Source organism: Penicilliopsis zonata (genome assembly GCF_001890105.1).
Source record: "Penicilliopsis zonata CBS 506.65 unplaced genomic scaffold ASPZOscaffold_7, whole genome shotgun sequence".
In the NCBI taxonomy this organism is placed as follows: Eukaryota; Fungi; Ascomycota; class Eurotiomycetes; order Eurotiales; family Aspergillaceae; genus Penicilliopsis; species Penicilliopsis zonata.
The window spans coordinates 417,671-435,009 of record NW_019208917.1 but is presented as its reverse complement, the minus strand read 5'-3'; the positions used below and the strand labels follow the sequence as shown (position 1 = coordinate 435,009).

The following is a 17,339-nucleotide window of genomic DNA, read 5'->3' as shown; positions in this document are numbered from 1 at the left end:
AAAGAAAAAAAAAAAAATACCATGGCGACGATGATCAGGTAGTCGTCGGCGCCTGCACGGTGCGCATCAAAGCGAGTGATTAGCCTGAGGACGACAAAAAACAGCGCCAGACCGGCCATGACGACGGCGGTGACGAAGAGGCTCTCTCCATGGCCGGGGATGTTATCCTTGCGAGTGACCAGGGTCATTTGGAGACCAGAGCTCTGTTTCTACCGACGTGGCGTAGCAGTAGGAGACCGGAGGTGGTGGGGGGGGGGGACTCGGGACAGCATGGGAGGGTATATAAACGAGTGTGCAGCACTGCAGCTGGAGGATGCCTGATCCCTCAGGGTGGAATGGAAGACGCCATGACCCAATAAGCGCACTACTGCCTGCACAGAAAGTTTATAGAAGAATCCTGAATCCTGGATCCTGGAATTCTGGAATCCTTCACGATCGAGTTTGTCTTGCAGGATTGGGTGATGCCGGATGCGGCATGGCGTGGGGGCCAGACTACTCAATTTTACATTACCAAGTAGTATCATTAAAATAACATCTCTTTGCAGATATTAGAAATCAGAGATTAGACAGTAGATAGCAGTAGGCATAGGCATAGGCATAGGCATAGGCATAGGCAGTATGTATACTCTATGGCCTATGGTTTTATCATGGATCGCTCGGATAGCAGGCATGGCGGGGACTGGATACGAAGTGGTCCTGCTAACAGCTACTATTAATCCTGTTGTCTTAACCGAAGCGCACGTAATACTAAGGGGGCCAGTGTCACAGTGGATTCATCCTGATCCTGGTGAACAATTAAACCCATGTCAGATAGGGGTATCTATTTTCAGGTATACTGTAAGTTGAAGCGAGTGAACAAGTATATAGTACCTACTTAGCTATGGCTAGTATAACATGTAATTATCATGTAATTATCATAATTACTATGTAATTATTATAATGACTATGGTTAACTAGTAATGAGTACTATGTAGTATGTACTATAGGTAGGTATACTGCGTATTGTTACAGTATCCAGACTAGTGCTTGACACCATGCCTGATCGGGAAACCACGAGAATACTTAAACTCCCCCCCTGTCAAGAACCTCATCTCTTCACCATCCCTGCCCCTGCTGCTGCCAAGATGCCATCGGTGGCCTTCTTCATCGCTCTGGGCCTGCTGCCCGCCGTGGCGCTCGCCACAAAGACCGTCGACACGGCCAACGGCGAGATCGTCGGCCATGTCTCGTCCTCCCACGCCGGTGTCGTCGAGTATCTGGGCATTCCCTTTGCGCAGCCCCCGGTCGGCAGCCTGCGGTTTGAGGCCCCGGCCAAGTACGAGGGGAGATCGACGTACAAGGCGGAGAGTTTTGTGAGACCATCGAGATCTGTCAATTCCGTCTTCCAGAACTCGTGTACTGACCGTTGTAGGGATAGTAAGGCGTTGCAAGCAGGTGTGGAATGACGGGCTAGACGGGCTAATCAGAATGAACAGCGATTGCCCATATACCCTCTCGTCCGCCTACTCGTATCCAGACGAGTATGAGCCGGTCTTCACCGATGTCATGAAGGCCTTTGTCGGCTCCGAGTACAACCGCACCCAGAGCGAGGACTGTCTGACGCTGAACGTGTGGGCCAACAACGACAGCGATGAGAAGAAGCCCGTCTACGTGCACTTTTATGGCGGCCGTATGACCAGTCTAGCCAGATGGCGCCTCACCACTGTGGTTTCAATTGTTGACAATGCCTAGGATACACCTCTGGGGCGACCAACACGCCCTTCTACTCGGGCGCCGACCTGGCCAGCACCGAGGACGTCATCGTCGTCACCGCCAACTACCGGATGAACGTCTTTGGCTTCCCCGGCATCCCAGACCACTCCTCGAATCTGGGTCTGTTGGATCAGCGCGCCGCCGTGGAGTGGGTGCGCGACAACATCGCCGCCTTTGGCGGCGACGCAAGCCGCATCGTCATCTCCGGCCAGTCCTGCGGCAGCGCCATGGTCGACTACTGGGCTTACGCCTGGCCCGAGGACCCCATTGTCGCCGGCATCATCTCCCACTCGGGCACCTCCCTGAGCTTCGAGGTCAACTCCGCCGACCTGTCCGCCCAGCACTGGGCCGACCTCACCGGTCTCCTGGGCTGCAACACCACCGCCGACGCCCTCGCCTGCATGAAGGAACAGACTGTCGCCGACCTGCTCGCCATGGCGGCCACCATTGCGCCCCCGGCCAGCACCAGCGCTGCCCGCAAACAGCCCTCCTTCGAGCCGACGGTGGACAACGTCACCATCTTTGCCGACTACGTCACGCTGGCCGACAGCGGCAAGTTTGCGCGTGTGGTAAGTCTGTCTTTTGAGTCTATTTCTTTGAGTCTATCTCTTCTTTGTCAAACTAACCTACAGCCCTATCTGGTCGGCCACAATGACAACGAGGCCGGCTTCTACAAGATTGCCGCCTACCTCGAGGGCGCCAATCTGACCGCCGCCGAATGGCTCGAGTTCGAGGAAGAGACCTTTGTCTGCCCGTCCGACTTCTCTGCCGCCGCCCGGATTGCCCACGGAGTCCCCTCGTGGCGGTTCCGCTACTTTGCCGACTGGAACAACACCCGTCTGTACCCGACCAGCGGCGCCTACCACGGCGTCGATCTCAACATGGTCTTTGGAAACTCGGCCCTTTACACGGATATCCCCGAGTCCGACGCCCAGCTGAAGCTGCAGGCCAAGATGCAGGCCGCCTGGGCGGCCTTTATCGCCAATCCCACGGCCGGTCTGACCAAACTCGGCTTCCCCGAGTTTGACTTGGATGGTAAGTCTTTTGCTCATAGCTATGTGGTAACCGGCGTCTGACTTTCTAGCTGCCACTCTGATCAGTCTGGGCTACAACAACGAGGGCGCCATCACCCTCCGCCACCCGTCCGAGTACAACGCCGCGTGCTCCAACATTACGCTATAGAGGATGTATATATATATACATTCAACTGGTCTTCCTGTTCAACAATATCATGTACTAATTGTATCATAATTCAACCATGGCCTAGTCTTTCATAGTCATCGATATGCTATAATATACAAACCGTCACTCTAACCGCCTCATGGGCCATTCCCAAATCAACGCCAAAGCAACCACCTCGGCCGCACAGAATCCCAACATCATAGCCAGTTGCTTATGGTATCCCTGTGCAAAGGCAGCGTGGACCATCGTCTGATCGGCCGACGAGAGGGTCTGGACTAACGAGACGTCTTTGAGGATGCGCGCAAGTGTGTCGGCGGGTAATTCAGTTGCCAGACGGCTTTTCGCCGTGGTATTCAATAGATTTGTTGCGATTGATGTTCCCAGAGCGCCGCCTAGAATGCGCAATTGCGTGACTCCTCCCATGGCAACGGCTGAGAGATTAGCATCGGACGAGAAGATGAGAGATTATATCATACCTAGAACGCGCCGATCCACGACAGAGGGAACAACGTTGAGAAGAGTGGTCAAGCTGAGACCCGTGCCCAGTCCAGCGAGGAACTGATACCCGTAAATACTCGCTGGAAGATGCGCCGTCACTGCAACCGAGTAGAGAAGTCCCATGCCGAGGATTTGGAAGAGGGTGGCGGCGAAGAGGACCGCAATGACTGGGACGCGACCTTTGCTTGTGATCGAGCCGGTGATGGCCGATCCAAAGGCCAGAGCCAAGGTGAATGGCAGGATGGCGATGCCCGAGTCGAGCCCGGATTTACCGTTGATGCTCATGAAGCGGAGGGGGAGTTCAATGACCAGAGTGACAAAGGGGACGCCAGAAAGTAGTGCATTACTTTCCATTATTGTCAGGATGAGCCGACAGATTGAATAACAAGGGAAGGACGGACTCACAGGTATATTCCCATCAACACTCGCGTCTTGACAAACTGCCAAGGGAAGATAGGTTCCCGCTGGGACTGGGTGTGATCGAGATACCACTGCCAGGCTATAAAGAGAAGGAAGAGGATTCCCGCGATGACCAGACAGGCGATGACGAGAGCCGAGTCCCACGCATAGGAGATGCCGGCCTCCTCGATGGCGACGATGACCAAGACACACGAGGCAAGGAGCATAAAGAAACCCGGATAGTCGATGCGATTGAGGATCGGGACGTTCCTGTCTCGTGGCTTGGATAGACCAAATTCAGCGGGCATGGAGACAAAGACGAGCGCCAGGGCCACCACGCTGACGGGGAGGTTGATCCAGAAGATCCAGTGCCAGGTCGTGCCGTCGCTGATGGCTCCCCCAAACAGTGGGCCTAATAGAAAGCTGAACGCGATGGCGAGAGAGATGATCCCGTTGTATGCGCCGTATCGTGCTGGCTCGACCATTTCCGCCACGATGATAGGCACCATACTGAAGATCCCGGCGCCTCCAATCCCTTGAAAGGCACGGCAGACAATACTAGAGCAGCAGTGTTCAATATGAGACAGAGTTTCAATAGATGAGGCATCACTCACAGTGCCATGGGGGCCTTTGTTCCACCACACGCCCCCGAAAAGGCCAGAAAGAGCACGACGGCGCCGATGAGCATTCGCTTGCGGCCGAAGAAGTCGCTCAGCTTGGCCCATATAATGAGGAAGCCTGCGAGACATTAGGACAGTGTAACACGCGAATCAAGAGTGTTGATGTACTGAAATATGTTGCCAGATAGCTCGATACAATCCAGCTGCTTTCTTCAAAGGCGTCCAGGTCATTCGAAATGCTTGTCAGTGATGTGCTGACAATGGTGATGTCGAGGGCAGAAAGGAACACACAGAGACAGAGCCTGGATCTTAGTTTTCAGTCTTCAAACATAAAAAGAATAGACACACCCCGCTGTGAGAAGCCCGAGATTCCGTCCTACCAGCGCGGGGGGAGGAGATTCCTCGTTCACATCCTCCTCTTCCTGCACTGATGTTTTCTTCTCCATCATATCTTCTGGGGAAAGAAGAGGCTTCATTTGGGTGTTTTCGGGAGGGGGTTGATGTTCAGCCATTTCAAGACGTATTGTTAAAGGGAACGTGTTAACAGGATTTCAGTCTGATAATTATATATAAGCACCTCATGACATAAGATTACCTTATGACTCCAGGCTATTATTAGCTAAAAATAAATATTACCTCTATGTTATTATTTGTCTCATTGATGTTGTGATTGACTGGCAATATGTCTCAAGTAGTATACTTATGCCTAGATAGTCCAAGCCTGGCGTATGATCTACCTCTACTAGATAAGATCTTCATCAATCTTGATTAAGCTGATAAGAGTGACTTTTCCCCTTAAGCCTTTCTAGGTAACCTATTCGGAGCAGAGTATAATCTTATACTGGGATTCCCCGCATTAGAATTCTCTTTAAAAACTGATATAATGACCACATCCTGGAGATTTTACTATCAACTCCTGTGTTGCTAGAGGGGCAATAGGATTATAACCATAGTAAAAATAATAAGCTCCTATTTAAAGATGAGAATCTCCAAGTTAATTCATAAACCCTGATCTCTGCCTGACATGCTGGTCTGTGCACTGGTCATATAAGCTAGATAAACAAATGCTTTTATTCATATCAACTCCTTGTTTAAATTACAGCAAATATCGACTATGCGAAATCCCTGGTCCCTTTATTCAAAATCCCCATACTCTCTCCTCACTCGGCGACTCTGTTTGACTTCCTCATTATCCAAACCTCCCATCTTAACCCCCTTCAGAACAGTCGTTTCATCAGCAAAATGGACCTCTGCTCCACGGCTTTTCCCAACGTCAGGATTCAAGCTGCTGGACCCGTCTTGCTCAATTGAAGAAGAAACATTGCCAACCTACTCACCCGAAAAGTACTATCCCGTCGACCAAGGGGAAATTTTCAACGACAGATACCAGGCTCTCGCCAAAGTAGGATTTGGCGTGACTTCCACCGTGTGGTTTGCCCGTGATCTCGTGTAAGTCAGTCTGTCATTTATTTATCTATCGATATTAATCAAATTCAGGGAGTCGACGTATGTCATCTTGAAGATATATGTATCTGGACAAGGAAGAGAGCATGAATTGAACATCTACAAGCATCTCGATTCCATCGAAACAGACCACCCAGGCAAGAAATACGTTCGCAGCTTGGTTGACCATTTCTACGTGGACGGCTCACAACACCGCCATCTGTGCCTTGTTCATAAACCACTGGGAATCAACGCATCTGAACTGCTACAGTTTAGAAGTGAGAATAAGATGACGCTGGAAGACATGAAACCTGCCATTCGTCAACTTCTCGGGGCTGTCGACTATCTTCACTCCATAGCCCATCTCATCCATACCGGTAGGAAATTGATATCTCTGAAAAAAAAAGAGAAAATGAACTAACTAGTATCCAAAGATATCCAACTTAAGAATCTCCTTCTTCCTGCCCCTTCCCATGCTGCACTTGTCGATTTTGAAGAGCGCCAAGTCAACAGCCCAGCAGCAAGAAAGGTACTTGGAGATCGAAAGATATATGCAACCTCGCATTTTCCGGCTGGAGACGGGCTCCCTCTTCTCGGCGATCTGGGAGAAGCTCGTTTTGGGGATGAAGAAAACTGCGACAACATCATGCCAGACTATTACCGTGCGCCTGAGGTCATACTGAAATCGAACTGGAGCTATAAAGTGGATATATGGAGCGTTGCTATGGTGGTGAGTACTGGCAATTGATGCATTTATTCTGTTCCCTGGTTAATACTTATTATCTAGGCATGGGACATTGTCAGTCCGAATACCGTTATTCAAGGACAAGTCAGAGATGGTATCTTCGATGATGGAGTACATATCGCAGAGCTTGTTGCCTTACTTGGCCCGCCACCTCTGGAATTTCTTAAGAATGTGCATATGAGCTGGGTCTTTTGGGATGAATCGGGGAACTGGAAGAATCTGGTCCCTATTCCTGATCGGAATTTTGAGAAACTCGCTGCTACCATACGTGGGGAAGATGTAGATGGTTTCCTGCGATGGTTGAGATTGGCCTTACAATGGAACCCTGACGATCGTCCGACTGCTCTTGATCTTCTTATGGATCCGTGGCTGATGAGGGGGTTGACGATGAAATCTTAGATTGTCCAGGCATGTATTAATATCAATAGATGTCAATTTTATGCTGCTACAAAGCGACATTCTCCTTGCCAGTACTAGAAGTAGAAGCCGGGCGAAGCACCAGACTTCCTAGTGGGTTTTTTTCTCCGGAATCTGGGAAACCTGCCGGGGACTCCTCGGCAACATCAAAAACATCAAACTCATACCCGTCACCGACGCGAGGCTCAGAAAACCTATAGCGCAAAAAAAGGCTAGCAAGGTATTCCTGATTCTCACTTGTAAAGTGGTAGATGCCAGAGGCACGAATAACCAGCTGACCAGAGGGATAGAACCTGGCCTGGAGGATGCGGCCATCGAGAGGCCCGAAGAAGGAGAAGATTTGGACCTATTTGTTGAGGAAGGTGGTGTTAGACATGGTCAAGAAAATGGCAAAGATATAGAGATGAACATACTGGAATGAGTGATGTGTTCTTAAAGCAAGGTTGATTTATGCGAGCTAGGATTCCCTGGACAATTGGGCCAAGCTCCCCCATCAGAAGTCCACTTTCCTTCACAACAGCATCATTACCCATGACAAGTTGGAGATGTGGTCGAATTATGGTTTTGCCACGCTTTGTGGTGCAGTGCTGCATCATATCTAGATATGACCAGAGGGGGATGCCCAAATGATTTTTATAAGGGTAAAAGCCGTTCGCCTCGTGAAAGTCGTCGTCACACCTAAGGAGGATCAATATTCATTAGCTAGTATATGGAAATGGAGGGTAATGAGCTTATAGACAAACGCGATGAATTCCCAGTCCACCAGCTCAAACAGATAGGCTTTAGGTTTTTTCCTTTTTAGATGGGAATATGTTGTCTCAAGAAGCAGAAAGATCTCCCTAGCTGCATGGAGTAGAGATGAGAGATCATCAGGGGGCGAGGCGGGCTCAAGCAACTGTAAGGCCTTACGATCAGAATCCATGAGCTCTGAATCCTCAATGAAAAACTCTGCGAGAAAGTCTGTTGAGAGAGGCTGAAACAGACATTTTCTAGACTGTATGAATTCTTCACTAAGAGGATCAAAAGGCAATAGATGGACTCCGAGGTTGGCCAGGTCAGCTGGGGAGAAGAACTTCTTGGGCTCACTTGAGATTGCCTCGAGGATGCCCTGTGCTGCTGCCTCATATTTACTCCGTAGTGCAGCCTGTCGCTGCAAACGAGTAGCTCGAGTATCCATGAACAGTTTAGAAGAAAGAGTCGAGGAGATAATCCCTCATGGGAGGGAGGAACGGAGCAGAAAGTCGATGAATAAGGGAAATGGTTAAGGAAGAGGGATAAGAGGAAGGAAAAGAGGGAGGAAAAGCAGAGAGTCGATGTTGTTCTGCTGTTTGCTTGCTGTGAACCCCGGAAGCGCTCCCCAATGTTCAGAGGGCTAGACTGATTTCGGTTAGTTCCATGACGTCAAGGCGAGGAACCGTTGTCTGACCAATGGGAAGAGGAGACATAGTGCTTATTAATGTTGATATATAGTTCACAACCATAGGGAGCTGGGCAGGGCATGATGGGAAGGATCTACATAACAAACTATAAAAGAAGAGCGTGAGAGAAGCAAGGAAGGTGGATAAAGAAGATAGAAAGAGGTAAAGATGCAAAGAAGAAGAGAAGAAGGGAAGAAAACAAGAGAAGAAGGAAAAAGGATAGGAGAAAGGATAAAAAAATGTCTAGGTGACTAGATGAAGCATCTTAATATACTAGGTTCTAAATAGATAAGAAGACAAATATATCCTTATAGTAGGATCATATCTTATTTGCACTAAATGTTGCTTGCTGTTTGCTGATGAATGAAATGAAGTGAGAGTTGACTTGAATACTGGACGGCTTCTTTCCCCCCCCCTCTCTCGCGTTTTCTTTTCCTCTTCGAGCCAGAGCAACAGACACATTTCTGAAATTTGTTGTTTTCCACGATTAGTTAGTTGATTGTTTTCAAATAATCCATTCAAGATGTTCAAAAACAGAAATCGTGCTTGGAAAAAAGTACCAACGACGCCTGAACAGTGGGAGGCTGCTGCGAAACTGATGAAGATTCGCCGCCAAACCGTCCACAAGCGCTTCGACCTAAATTCCGGCTCAAAGTTGACGAAGGGAGAGTATCTCCTCTTAAAGGTTCTATGGAAGACAAAGAACACAAAGGATATTTCAGCCCTCGACCTGGGATTATACCTCACGACTGCAAGGCAGTTGCTTGGTGACAATGCTGAATTCCAAGCATTTATTCAGGGGATAGACGGCATGAAGAATGGCGACGGTGGTGAGATGAGCAATATGGGAGCCTTCAAGATCCCATTTTCTCAGATTAAGGAGGTTCTGCGCTTGTTGGACATCCCAAAGCCCAAGACTTGTACCAAAAACGATGGGGCTGGCCGCAGAATTCGGGAAACTCACCTCCTCGAGGGAGTTAACGAAGATTTAGTAAATATGGCCGCGATCTCACTCCTAACAGCCATAAACCTCGAAAACGTCAATGGCCCAGCGGGTTGGAGCCCCCACCGCGCCCCATTCTTCGCAAATTTCAAACGGGCGACTATGGAGGCCCAAGTCGATGGGTTCTTCTGGGCTGGCAATTCAACTAAAACCAGCATCCTCCTCGAGGCGAAGGCCGGCCAGAGGGCACGGCACGAGCCCGCTGTTTCAATACAAGAAGCAGCGGAGGTAGTCGCTTGGCTTATGGCCAACCCCCCTATTAAACCTGCAGCAAACCGGTTAGTAATCTTGATCTCATCTGGCCCCTAGTTGTATTCGTTTTTTTTTTCACTGACTGGGCATGGATAGGGCCTTCTTGGTCTCCAGCGATGGTTCGGAGTGGTTTCTTTCGCTCGCCAACTATACTCCTGTATACCAAGAGTATATGCTTGGCGAACGGAACACTCTCCCAAGAGAGGAATTCCTAGTCATGGATCAGTATGGGCCATGGGAAACAAGGGAAATAGGTGAATTGAGAAGCTTTCTTGAAATCATGCTCGCCATCATGCTGAGGGCCAGAGAGGAGGCCGAAGAGCCCGAAAGTGCCAGCTCCTCGTCATAGAGGCTCTCTTCCGTCCTTTCACTTCGTTCTTTCCCGCCCATTTCCCTCCACCCCCGGCAATCCAGTTGTACGTTTCCGGATCGTTGATTAATATCTCGAGACACAGCAATGGTGGCTGAGCAGTCTGGATGTCTGAGACCAATTTTTCAAAGCCGAAGGACCTCTTTCCTGTGCTGCTGTTCCTTAGTGGTGGCATTATTAAGTTGTAATCTCCCATTACTTCCCTCCCATCTCTTTCATCTTAAATCTAGCAGGAACAATGGTACATAAACTCACTCAATAAAATAAAAATAAGATAGTATAATCAACATAATCCACGGCCAAGTATAAGAAAAACATATAACTGTAGGAATAACAGTCTTCTATTATCCTCATTCCTCTCATCACTATCTCTAGGCAACATGCATAATACTTAACACAGTAAAATAGATAGCATACTCTACATAAATCTACATATAGGTAAAAACATACTATAACATAAAATCCTCAACTCAATCAATCTACGGCCAAGTATAAAAAGAACATACAACAGTAGGGATTCGCTGGTGGTCACCCACCCAACTACTAACCTACCGGCGTGTGGCTTGAGTACGGCTGAGCGGACGGGAAGCCCTATTTTCCACACCCTGTGGTCGTATGTATTATCGGTATAGGGATGGAGGGTTATATAGTGTACTTCCAAGACCAAGTATACTCGCCAGGCCATTGTCATCTACAAACTCGAGCTTGGCAGCCGCGGAGAGTCCGACAATATAGGCATCTCCGAAATGAATTGTCTGTGCTGATATCAAAAAGTTCACCATGCAAATTCATTAGCTCTGTTTTCCTACTGGCATGGAAGATCGAGCAAGATACCAATCACAATAATACTAAACATGTCTCTCTGTCCATGTAATCCAGCAGATTGCCTCCCCTGGTCATATAGTTGGTGAGTTGAAGGGGAGCATATAGGCAGATGGAGACTTATCAAAGCCATCGCGGAAGATTGCTGGAGAGAAAGGGTAGGAAAATGTAAGGGTGATTCTCTGCCATAAAATCTAGGCATCGGCAAGGCAAGCAGTGCTAGATTTTAAGCACTTGGTAGAGACATATAATTCTTTTAATGATCCAAAATAATAATAACGTGGTATTGGTGATATATAGACTAGAATGTCTAGATGGGGGGAAGAAAAAGAGCAAGAGGAATTGGACGCGAGGCGCATCAAATATAAATATCCCTGAGATAGACACCCATCCTAAAATAGAAGGTAAGTTCATTCACTGCCATCTGCCTAAGGCATATGTCCAGTCGTAGTTCTTATATTAACTTTACGCCTCTTCTTGAACTGATTTATAGTAATTCTATATCAATTCACATGCTTATAAACAAATCAATCCCCTTTAGAGTTCATACCTAGTAAGTCGCCTATCTCTGGGCTATGGGCTGGGAAGTCTTGTTTACTACTCATTAAGATGATAGCTAATGAAGATCTATATAGCTAAGTCTTTATTTACTCTAGTATAATGAAATTGATATCTAGCTAAGGACCTAAGCCATTTCCTTCTTGGTAGTAAATGATATAAACCTAGACTTTTCATAAAGGGAAGAATCTCTTTGACTACTCTGTAGAGCCGGCCAAGTGATAGTTCACTAGGCCTAAAATATTTGACCAGAGAGCTCCAGCAGTTCATGTGGATAAGATGTATATATAAGTCTGTAATATTAGGGCTCCTAGTCTCTATATTTAATAAGCATTTCAGAGAGCTGACCTAGCATTATAGATTAAACTTGCTTGATATTAAGCGCAAGGATACCACCAGTATTAGTAAATCCACATAATACACCTCGCATTATAAGATAGTAGTTAAGAGGCTCAGCTCAGGAGCCTTGAAAATGAATTTAGAAAGTCATATATTCATAATTACATAAAGTCTGGCTTGGTGGTTCCATGTCACTGTTTGGCTTATAACCTGGTAAGATTGTCTGCCTATAAAGTGATTGTGGAAGTGAGAGTTTATTCTTGACTGACATACCAAACAAACTGTTGCCTGCACATTTTGTCTCTTGACTTTCTCCCTCTAACCTTCCCCCTCAACTGTCCAACTCTCCTTCTCACCCACTCTTGCATACCAGCTCCTTAACGCTCTTCAACCTTCCTTACTGTCTTTCCCAAACCTGTTTTTCGGATCATCAACATATGCCCTTCAGATACAACCGTGGATCAGACGCAGAGCTCGTCTGGGCGTCGTCAGCGAAGGAATTCAAGGGCGGTTTCCAATTCCTGATGAACAAGCAGCCTGGCAGCGACAGACGCGATCGCCGCACGCGAGGTTCCAGCAAGGATGACGAGGGCGAGACAGAGGAGTTTATCAACGAGGAGCTTCGCGTCGGGGGGCCCTTGCTATGCCCGTTACCTGCAACCTCCCAGACGATACTGGATCCGACAAGCCGATACAACGAAATCCTGAATAGCGACGCGATGCTGGCTGCCATTCAGGAAATACTCATCGAGCATGGAATTACGCTGAAAGACGCGAGTGTGGGCATGCAGACACCGGAATGGTTTCCTCAAGACCCGCCAATCGTCACCCTGACCATCTTGGCTACGAAAAGTACAGTACATGACGAATGGCTTCAGGCCTGCCAGAGGTTACATACGATGCTGGTTCTTCACGAGTTCCCAGATATCAGCGTCGAGATAATCGACCCCCGGGCAATGCTTCCCCGGTTTACCACCCCTCTGTTCCGGACTGATAAACTGTTTCTAGTCTGGGACAGAGTCCTGTCGATTATACTGGACTCTATAGATCTCGCAGATATCATAGTGATTTCATGCTGGCGATACGGTGTCTCGTCTACAGCGGAAGAGAACCCGCCCACAATTATTATCACTGTGGATCGTAATTCCTCTCGGAGGTGGAAGCCCCTTCGTGAGAAGGTGGTGAGTATTTTAGATGCCAATCATATCGATGATGTTGCTGTCTTGGTTGAAAAAGGTAGGGTATTTCGGTCAATGGACAAAGCCGGCGTTCCCTCATCTCTATGGCAGCAGCGCCAGACCTTGCCTGGTGTGAGCCTAGGAAACACTGTTGATCTAGATACGTCGGCTACATTTGGCGGATACATTGAGCTCCAGAACCAGAAGGGAGAGTGGTATCAGTTCGGACTCACCTGCTACCATGCAGTTCTCGCGCCAGAAACTGTGAACGAGAACAAGCAAGGTGAGTCAACGGCATGTACTGATTCAGACCTACTACTAATATCTTCAACAGTGCAGTTGAGCTGGGATGGAAAAGGAGCTGAATGGAATGATCCAGTAGCGAAGGAAGTACTCGCTGTCCAGCAGCCAAGTCGTCAAGACCTCCAAGAGGAGAAGATATCCATCCAGCAACAGATCAACCGGATTGCTGACCAGAAATTCCTGGCAAATCGGGCTATGATGGCGCGTGGCGAGCTTTCTCCCTTATCAAGCCGGATCCACGTCGCCCAGGAACGGAATCTACATGATCTAGAGACTATCATGAGCCAGATCAATACCTTTGATGAAGAGCGTATGCGACTCGGTCATGTTGTGTGTGCATCAGGCTTTCGTCTCAAGACCATGCGGAACAGTGATCATCCTATTCATCTAGACTGGGCTCTTATAATGCTAGACAAACGTCGCATAGGACACAATAGAGTCGACTCATATGGACCACCTCGCTTTCGCTTGCCGTGTGATATCATCAATCAACCTATTGAACCAGAGCACGGGATGCTCTTGTATAAGATGGGGCGATCCACGGAATGGACTGAAGGTCTATATAACAGTCTCCAGACGGCGGTGATTGAGAAGAAAACAGTCGCGACGCGCGAGGCAGTGGTGTGTGGTACCAAAGGCCGCCAGTTTGCAGATACGGGCGACTCGGGCAGTTTCGTTTTTACCAAGGACCTGGAGTTTGTGGGCATGATCTTTGCAACACATGCTAGAGGGGATGGCTACATCACGCTGGCTTCGAGTCTTTTTGAAGATATCAAGGCGAAGACGGGAGCCATGGATATTCGACTCCCTGGACCAGACATCAGAGACATGTCGCAGATAATGGCAAGTCTACAAGGATATAGTGTTTCGAAGTCGCCCTTTGGAGCCACTGCATAAAGACCAAATATCTGACGTGAGCGCATCTGCCCATTAATCTTGCCTCCGTGGTAATCTGAATGGAACACAGTGATCACCCTCGATTTGTCATCTTCGCCACTCGCGTCTTATCAAGACCGACTCGCGACTCCGAAGCCCGATTGCGATGAGATGCATCAGACGGAGTAGAGGACTCATAAAAAGAATTCAAACCCGCCATGTCTTGTACTCTGTATCAAGATTCACTCAAACCATGGAGACCGTTCTAGTCGTCGGAGCCACGGGGAATATCGGCGTCGCGGCCGTCATGGCAGCGCTGCGTTCCAAACGCAACGTCCTGGCCGTTGTCCGCAACCAGACATCGGCCGACAAGCTTGTGAAGCACATCGGGTCGTCCAAGGGGATCACCTTTGCCGAAGCCAATGTCCTCTCGGATTCGGGGGTCAAGGGGGTGGTTGATCAAGTCCGAGCAGGCAAACTGCCGGCTTTCCAGCATGTGTTTTCCAGCGGTTGGTGAAATCATTCCTCAATTGACTTTATTGTTACTGACATTCTCCAGTTGGCGGCCAGTATACGACGATTTCTCTGCAGGAGATCACCACCGAGACGCTACACAGCAACATGAAAGCCTCTTTTGAATCCAACTTTTGTAAGTTCTCTATACACATAGAGAGAGAGAGAGAGGGGGAGAATCTGACAAGACAGTCGCCTACCGGGATACAATCGGCTATCTGCTGGAACAAAAGAACCCGTCCAGCACATGGACGCTGTGTACCGGCGCACAAGGCGAATTGGCACTGCGACCCATGCCGGCCATGACGCAGGGCGCGCTGTTCTCCATGTCGACGGCGGCGGCGCGCGAGAACGAAAAGACCAACGTCCGGTTCAACGAGCTGTACCTTGGCTTTCGGGTCGAGGTGGACCAAGACGCCGTGCAGCATGGGGTGACCAAGTCGTCCGAGTTTGCGAATGTGTATGAGCTGATTCTGGGGAGTCCTGAAGTGCGCAGCGCGCGGGTCCGGGTGGATGGTCCGGATGATATTCGCACGTTGAAGTATCATAGGAAGTTCTAGAGAAATACAACAGTTCGATTAGTCTATCTTCACTATACATAACGTTCAACTATATTCTTCATAAGACTTTGGAGAAAGACTGCACGCAGACCCAGTTCCTCATGGACCGAACAGACTGCAGAGCATCGACGAGGCGCAGTTCATCCTGCATCTGCATCTGCATGACCGACGATTGAGTCCCGGCGAAAACATCCGGTCTAGCGATCGTATACGCCTTGACATGCTCTGCCGCAATGGAAGAAACGAGAATGGAGTTCCACGATCCCTCCCAGTGCGGCCAGACACGGAGGAGCTCGATCGCCCGCCAGCGCGCCCGGAGATCGGAACAGGCAATGGCCACGATGTACAGCGGAGGCATGACCCCCAAGTCCATGACTAGAGCGGGCCGGTCAGGAAACCTGTCCACCATGCTTTCTGCGAGGAGGAGGAGATGCTTCAATTCGGCCTCGAGCGGGTCAAGCACCGCCCAGTCATGCAAGTGCATGGTCACCTTGACGGAGAGGACGGCGGCGGTGTAATGCAGATGGAGCATGTCGATGCTGCGCTGCTCCTTGGGCCCAAGGAAAGGGTGGTTCTGGTGGTAGAACGCTTCAAAGGACCACCAGAACCAGTCCAGTCGGGAGAGCAGGTCGTGCTTCATGGCCAGCAGCACGGGGTACGCTGCTGCCATCTCCGCCGGCGACTTTGTCCATGTGGACGCCTGGAAGCGAAAGACGGCGCTGTTGATCGGGTCAAAGGCCTGGCGGGCTTCCTCGAGCGTGTGGAAGACCGGCGGAGAGAACAGGTGCTTCTGCTCTGGCTGGGAGTCGGCGAGACACATCAGTCGGATGCTGTTTCCCATGTGTGTATACTGCATCTCCAGCCGGAGAAAGGTGGTGAACAGAGCCGGTTCAACAGGGGAGAGAGCCGTCGGTTTCCGACCAGACTCTTGTCTTCTGAGCTCACACAATATCGACACGCCACTGAGTAGATGCTGGCTGGCAGCGTCGTGATGGTTCTGAAGCAGCTCCCCGACGATGAACAGCAGACAGCACAGCAACGTCACCTCGCGCAGCTGCGGATCCTGCGACATGGAGCGTTGGTTCAGGGCCGCAAGCGACCGGCCAAGCTGCTCGATGCCAAACCGCCGCCAGACGGACGCCCTGTGAAGCTGTTCAGCCGGAGGGCCACGCCGCTGGCGCGCGAGCATACTGCCTATCGTCACCTCTGAGGCCTGGTGAATCGCACTCAACGCCACGACGGCGTGGTACACCGCAGGCTCGCCGTGGCTCATCTGCAGCACGAGTCGCTGCCACAGCGACGAGTCAAACACGGCGATCAGAGCGGGAACCGTCAAGTGCTGGAATAACGAGAGCGCCCGTCGCTCGTCCGAGGTGGTTCTCCAGCGAAACGCCGTCGCGATCTCTGCACACAGCCGCAGCTTTCCTGCTCTCTCTTCTCTTGCAAAAGTCACCGTCTGGGCTCGTTGCCGCCCACGCGGGACCTCGTGTTTGTCGTAGCCATCGCACGATCGTCCTGTCGAGGTGCAGTTGGTGCAGCTCTCTGGTGTCTCGTCGCACTTGACATGGCGAGCACTGCTGGATGAGTATCTATCTCTACTCACCAGTTATTAATGGATTCTGCATCACTCACCGGCAGGTTCGACACCCCCTGCGAGATCGGGTGCCCTGAGCCCGTCGGCGTGGGGGAGCAGGTGGGTGGTTTACGTGTGCTGGCATCACAGAGTGAGAAACAGGGATGAGGCTGATGATCCTAGCACACACTACTAAACTAGCTAATCTACTTTATTAGCTTTTAAACTTATAATATATTATTATTAACTAATTAATTTATCTTAATAATAGACTTTAGTGCCTTATCTTATTTTTGCTAGATTATTCTAAAGGGAAGTCACTAAATCTATAGTGGTGTAGATCACGAGCATCTTAATTTTCTTCTATTTTATATTTAATTTTTTCATCAACTTTAAGATGTTATAATATTTATATTATATTTTAATTTGGGTTATAAGTGAGAATATTATAAAATTAAAATTAATATAAGTATAATTAGGATACTAAGATATGTGTAGTTTTTCAACTAAAAACTATT

General features: G+C 49.2%; 9 protein-coding genes across 9 annotated transcripts in view; 5 read left to right on the top strand and 4 right to left on the bottom strand.

Annotated features, from left to right (window-relative positions):
- The window catches only part of ASPZODRAFT_132578 (hypothetical protein), a 1,581-nt gene extending 1,316 nt beyond the window's left edge, over window positions 1-265 (bottom strand). The window contains exon 1 of the mRNA XM_022723058.1: window positions 21-265. Coding sequence (XP_022581010.1) covers window positions 21-188 — 168 coding nt within the window. The 5' untranslated portion in view covers window positions 189-265. The remainder of the gene's footprint in view (window positions 1-20) is intronic.
- An 859-nt stretch (window positions 266-1,124) lies between these two features.
- ASPZODRAFT_66278 (hypothetical protein) lies at window positions 1,125-2,934 on the top strand (the record flags this gene model as incomplete). Its single annotated transcript, XM_022729364.1, has 5 exons — window positions 1,125-1,315; window positions 1,422-1,669; window positions 1,732-2,321; window positions 2,385-2,787; window positions 2,837-2,934. The coding sequence occupies 5 exons, from the start codon at window positions 1,125-1,127 to the stop codon at window positions 2,932-2,934; spliced, it is 1,530 nt and encodes a 509-aa protein (XP_022581009.1).
- Window positions 2,935-3,057: 123 nt separating this feature from the next.
- Window positions 3,058-4,981, bottom strand: ASPZODRAFT_166742 (hypothetical protein; the record flags this gene model as incomplete). The annotated part of the gene is made up of 6 exons (XM_022726779.1): window positions 4,800-4,981; window positions 4,620-4,753; window positions 4,446-4,569; window positions 3,838-4,389; window positions 3,411-3,778; window positions 3,058-3,365 (listed from the first exon to the last, which is right to left on the bottom strand). The coding sequence occupies exons 1-6, from the start codon at window positions 4,961-4,963 to the stop codon at window positions 3,058-3,060; spliced, it is 1,650 nt and encodes a 549-aa protein (XP_022581008.1). The 5' UTR covers window positions 4,964-4,981.
- Window positions 4,982-5,565: 584 nt separating this feature from the next.
- ASPZODRAFT_66697 (hypothetical protein) lies at window positions 5,566-7,038 on the top strand (the record flags this gene model as incomplete). The annotated part of the gene is made up of 4 exons (XM_022729392.1): window positions 5,566-5,900; window positions 5,949-6,271; window positions 6,329-6,624; window positions 6,682-7,038. The coding sequence occupies 4 exons, from the start codon at window positions 5,566-5,568 to the stop codon at window positions 7,036-7,038; spliced, it is 1,311 nt and encodes a 436-aa protein (XP_022581007.1).
- A 2-nt stretch (window positions 7,039-7,040) lies between these two features.
- Window positions 7,041-8,375, bottom strand: ASPZODRAFT_132574 (hypothetical protein). The gene is made up of 3 exons (XM_022723057.1): window positions 7,800-8,375; window positions 7,470-7,734; window positions 7,041-7,402 (listed from the first exon to the last, which is right to left on the bottom strand). The coding sequence occupies exons 1-3, from the start codon at window positions 8,231-8,233 to the stop codon at window positions 7,085-7,087; spliced, it is 1,017 nt and encodes a 338-aa protein (XP_022581006.1). The 5' UTR covers window positions 8,234-8,375; the 3' UTR covers window positions 7,041-7,084.
- A 622-nt stretch (window positions 8,376-8,997) lies between these two features.
- On the top strand, window positions 8,998-10,078 carry ASPZODRAFT_142309 (hypothetical protein; the record flags this gene model as incomplete). Its single annotated transcript, XM_022724840.1, has 2 exons — window positions 8,998-9,755; window positions 9,826-10,078. The coding sequence occupies 2 exons, from the start codon at window positions 8,998-9,000 to the stop codon at window positions 10,076-10,078; spliced, it is 1,011 nt and encodes a 336-aa protein (XP_022581005.1).
- A 2,177-nt stretch (window positions 10,079-12,255) lies between these two features.
- On the top strand, window positions 12,256-14,196 carry ASPZODRAFT_142308 (hypothetical protein; the record flags this gene model as incomplete). Its single annotated transcript, XM_022724839.1, has 1 exon — window positions 12,256-14,196. One exon carries the CDS (start codon window positions 12,256-12,258, stop codon window positions 14,194-14,196), a length of 1,941 nt encoding a protein of 646 aa, XP_022581004.1.
- A 229-nt stretch (window positions 14,197-14,425) lies between these two features.
- On the top strand, window positions 14,426-15,331 carry ASPZODRAFT_132573 (hypothetical protein; the record flags this gene model as incomplete). Its single annotated transcript, XM_022723056.1, has 3 exons — window positions 14,426-14,684; window positions 14,735-14,824; window positions 14,881-15,331. 3 exons carry the CDS (start codon window positions 14,429-14,431, stop codon window positions 15,246-15,248), a joined length of 714 nt encoding a protein of 237 aa, XP_022581003.1. The 3' UTR covers window positions 15,249-15,331.
- Window positions 15,307-16,966, bottom strand: ASPZODRAFT_66371 (hypothetical protein; the record flags this gene model as incomplete). Its single annotated transcript, XM_022729369.1, has 3 exons — window positions 15,307-16,685; window positions 16,725-16,822; window positions 16,881-16,966. 3 exons carry the CDS (start codon window positions 16,964-16,966, stop codon window positions 15,307-15,309), a joined length of 1,563 nt encoding a protein of 520 aa, XP_022581002.1.
- Window positions 16,967-17,339: the final 373 nt, after the last annotated feature.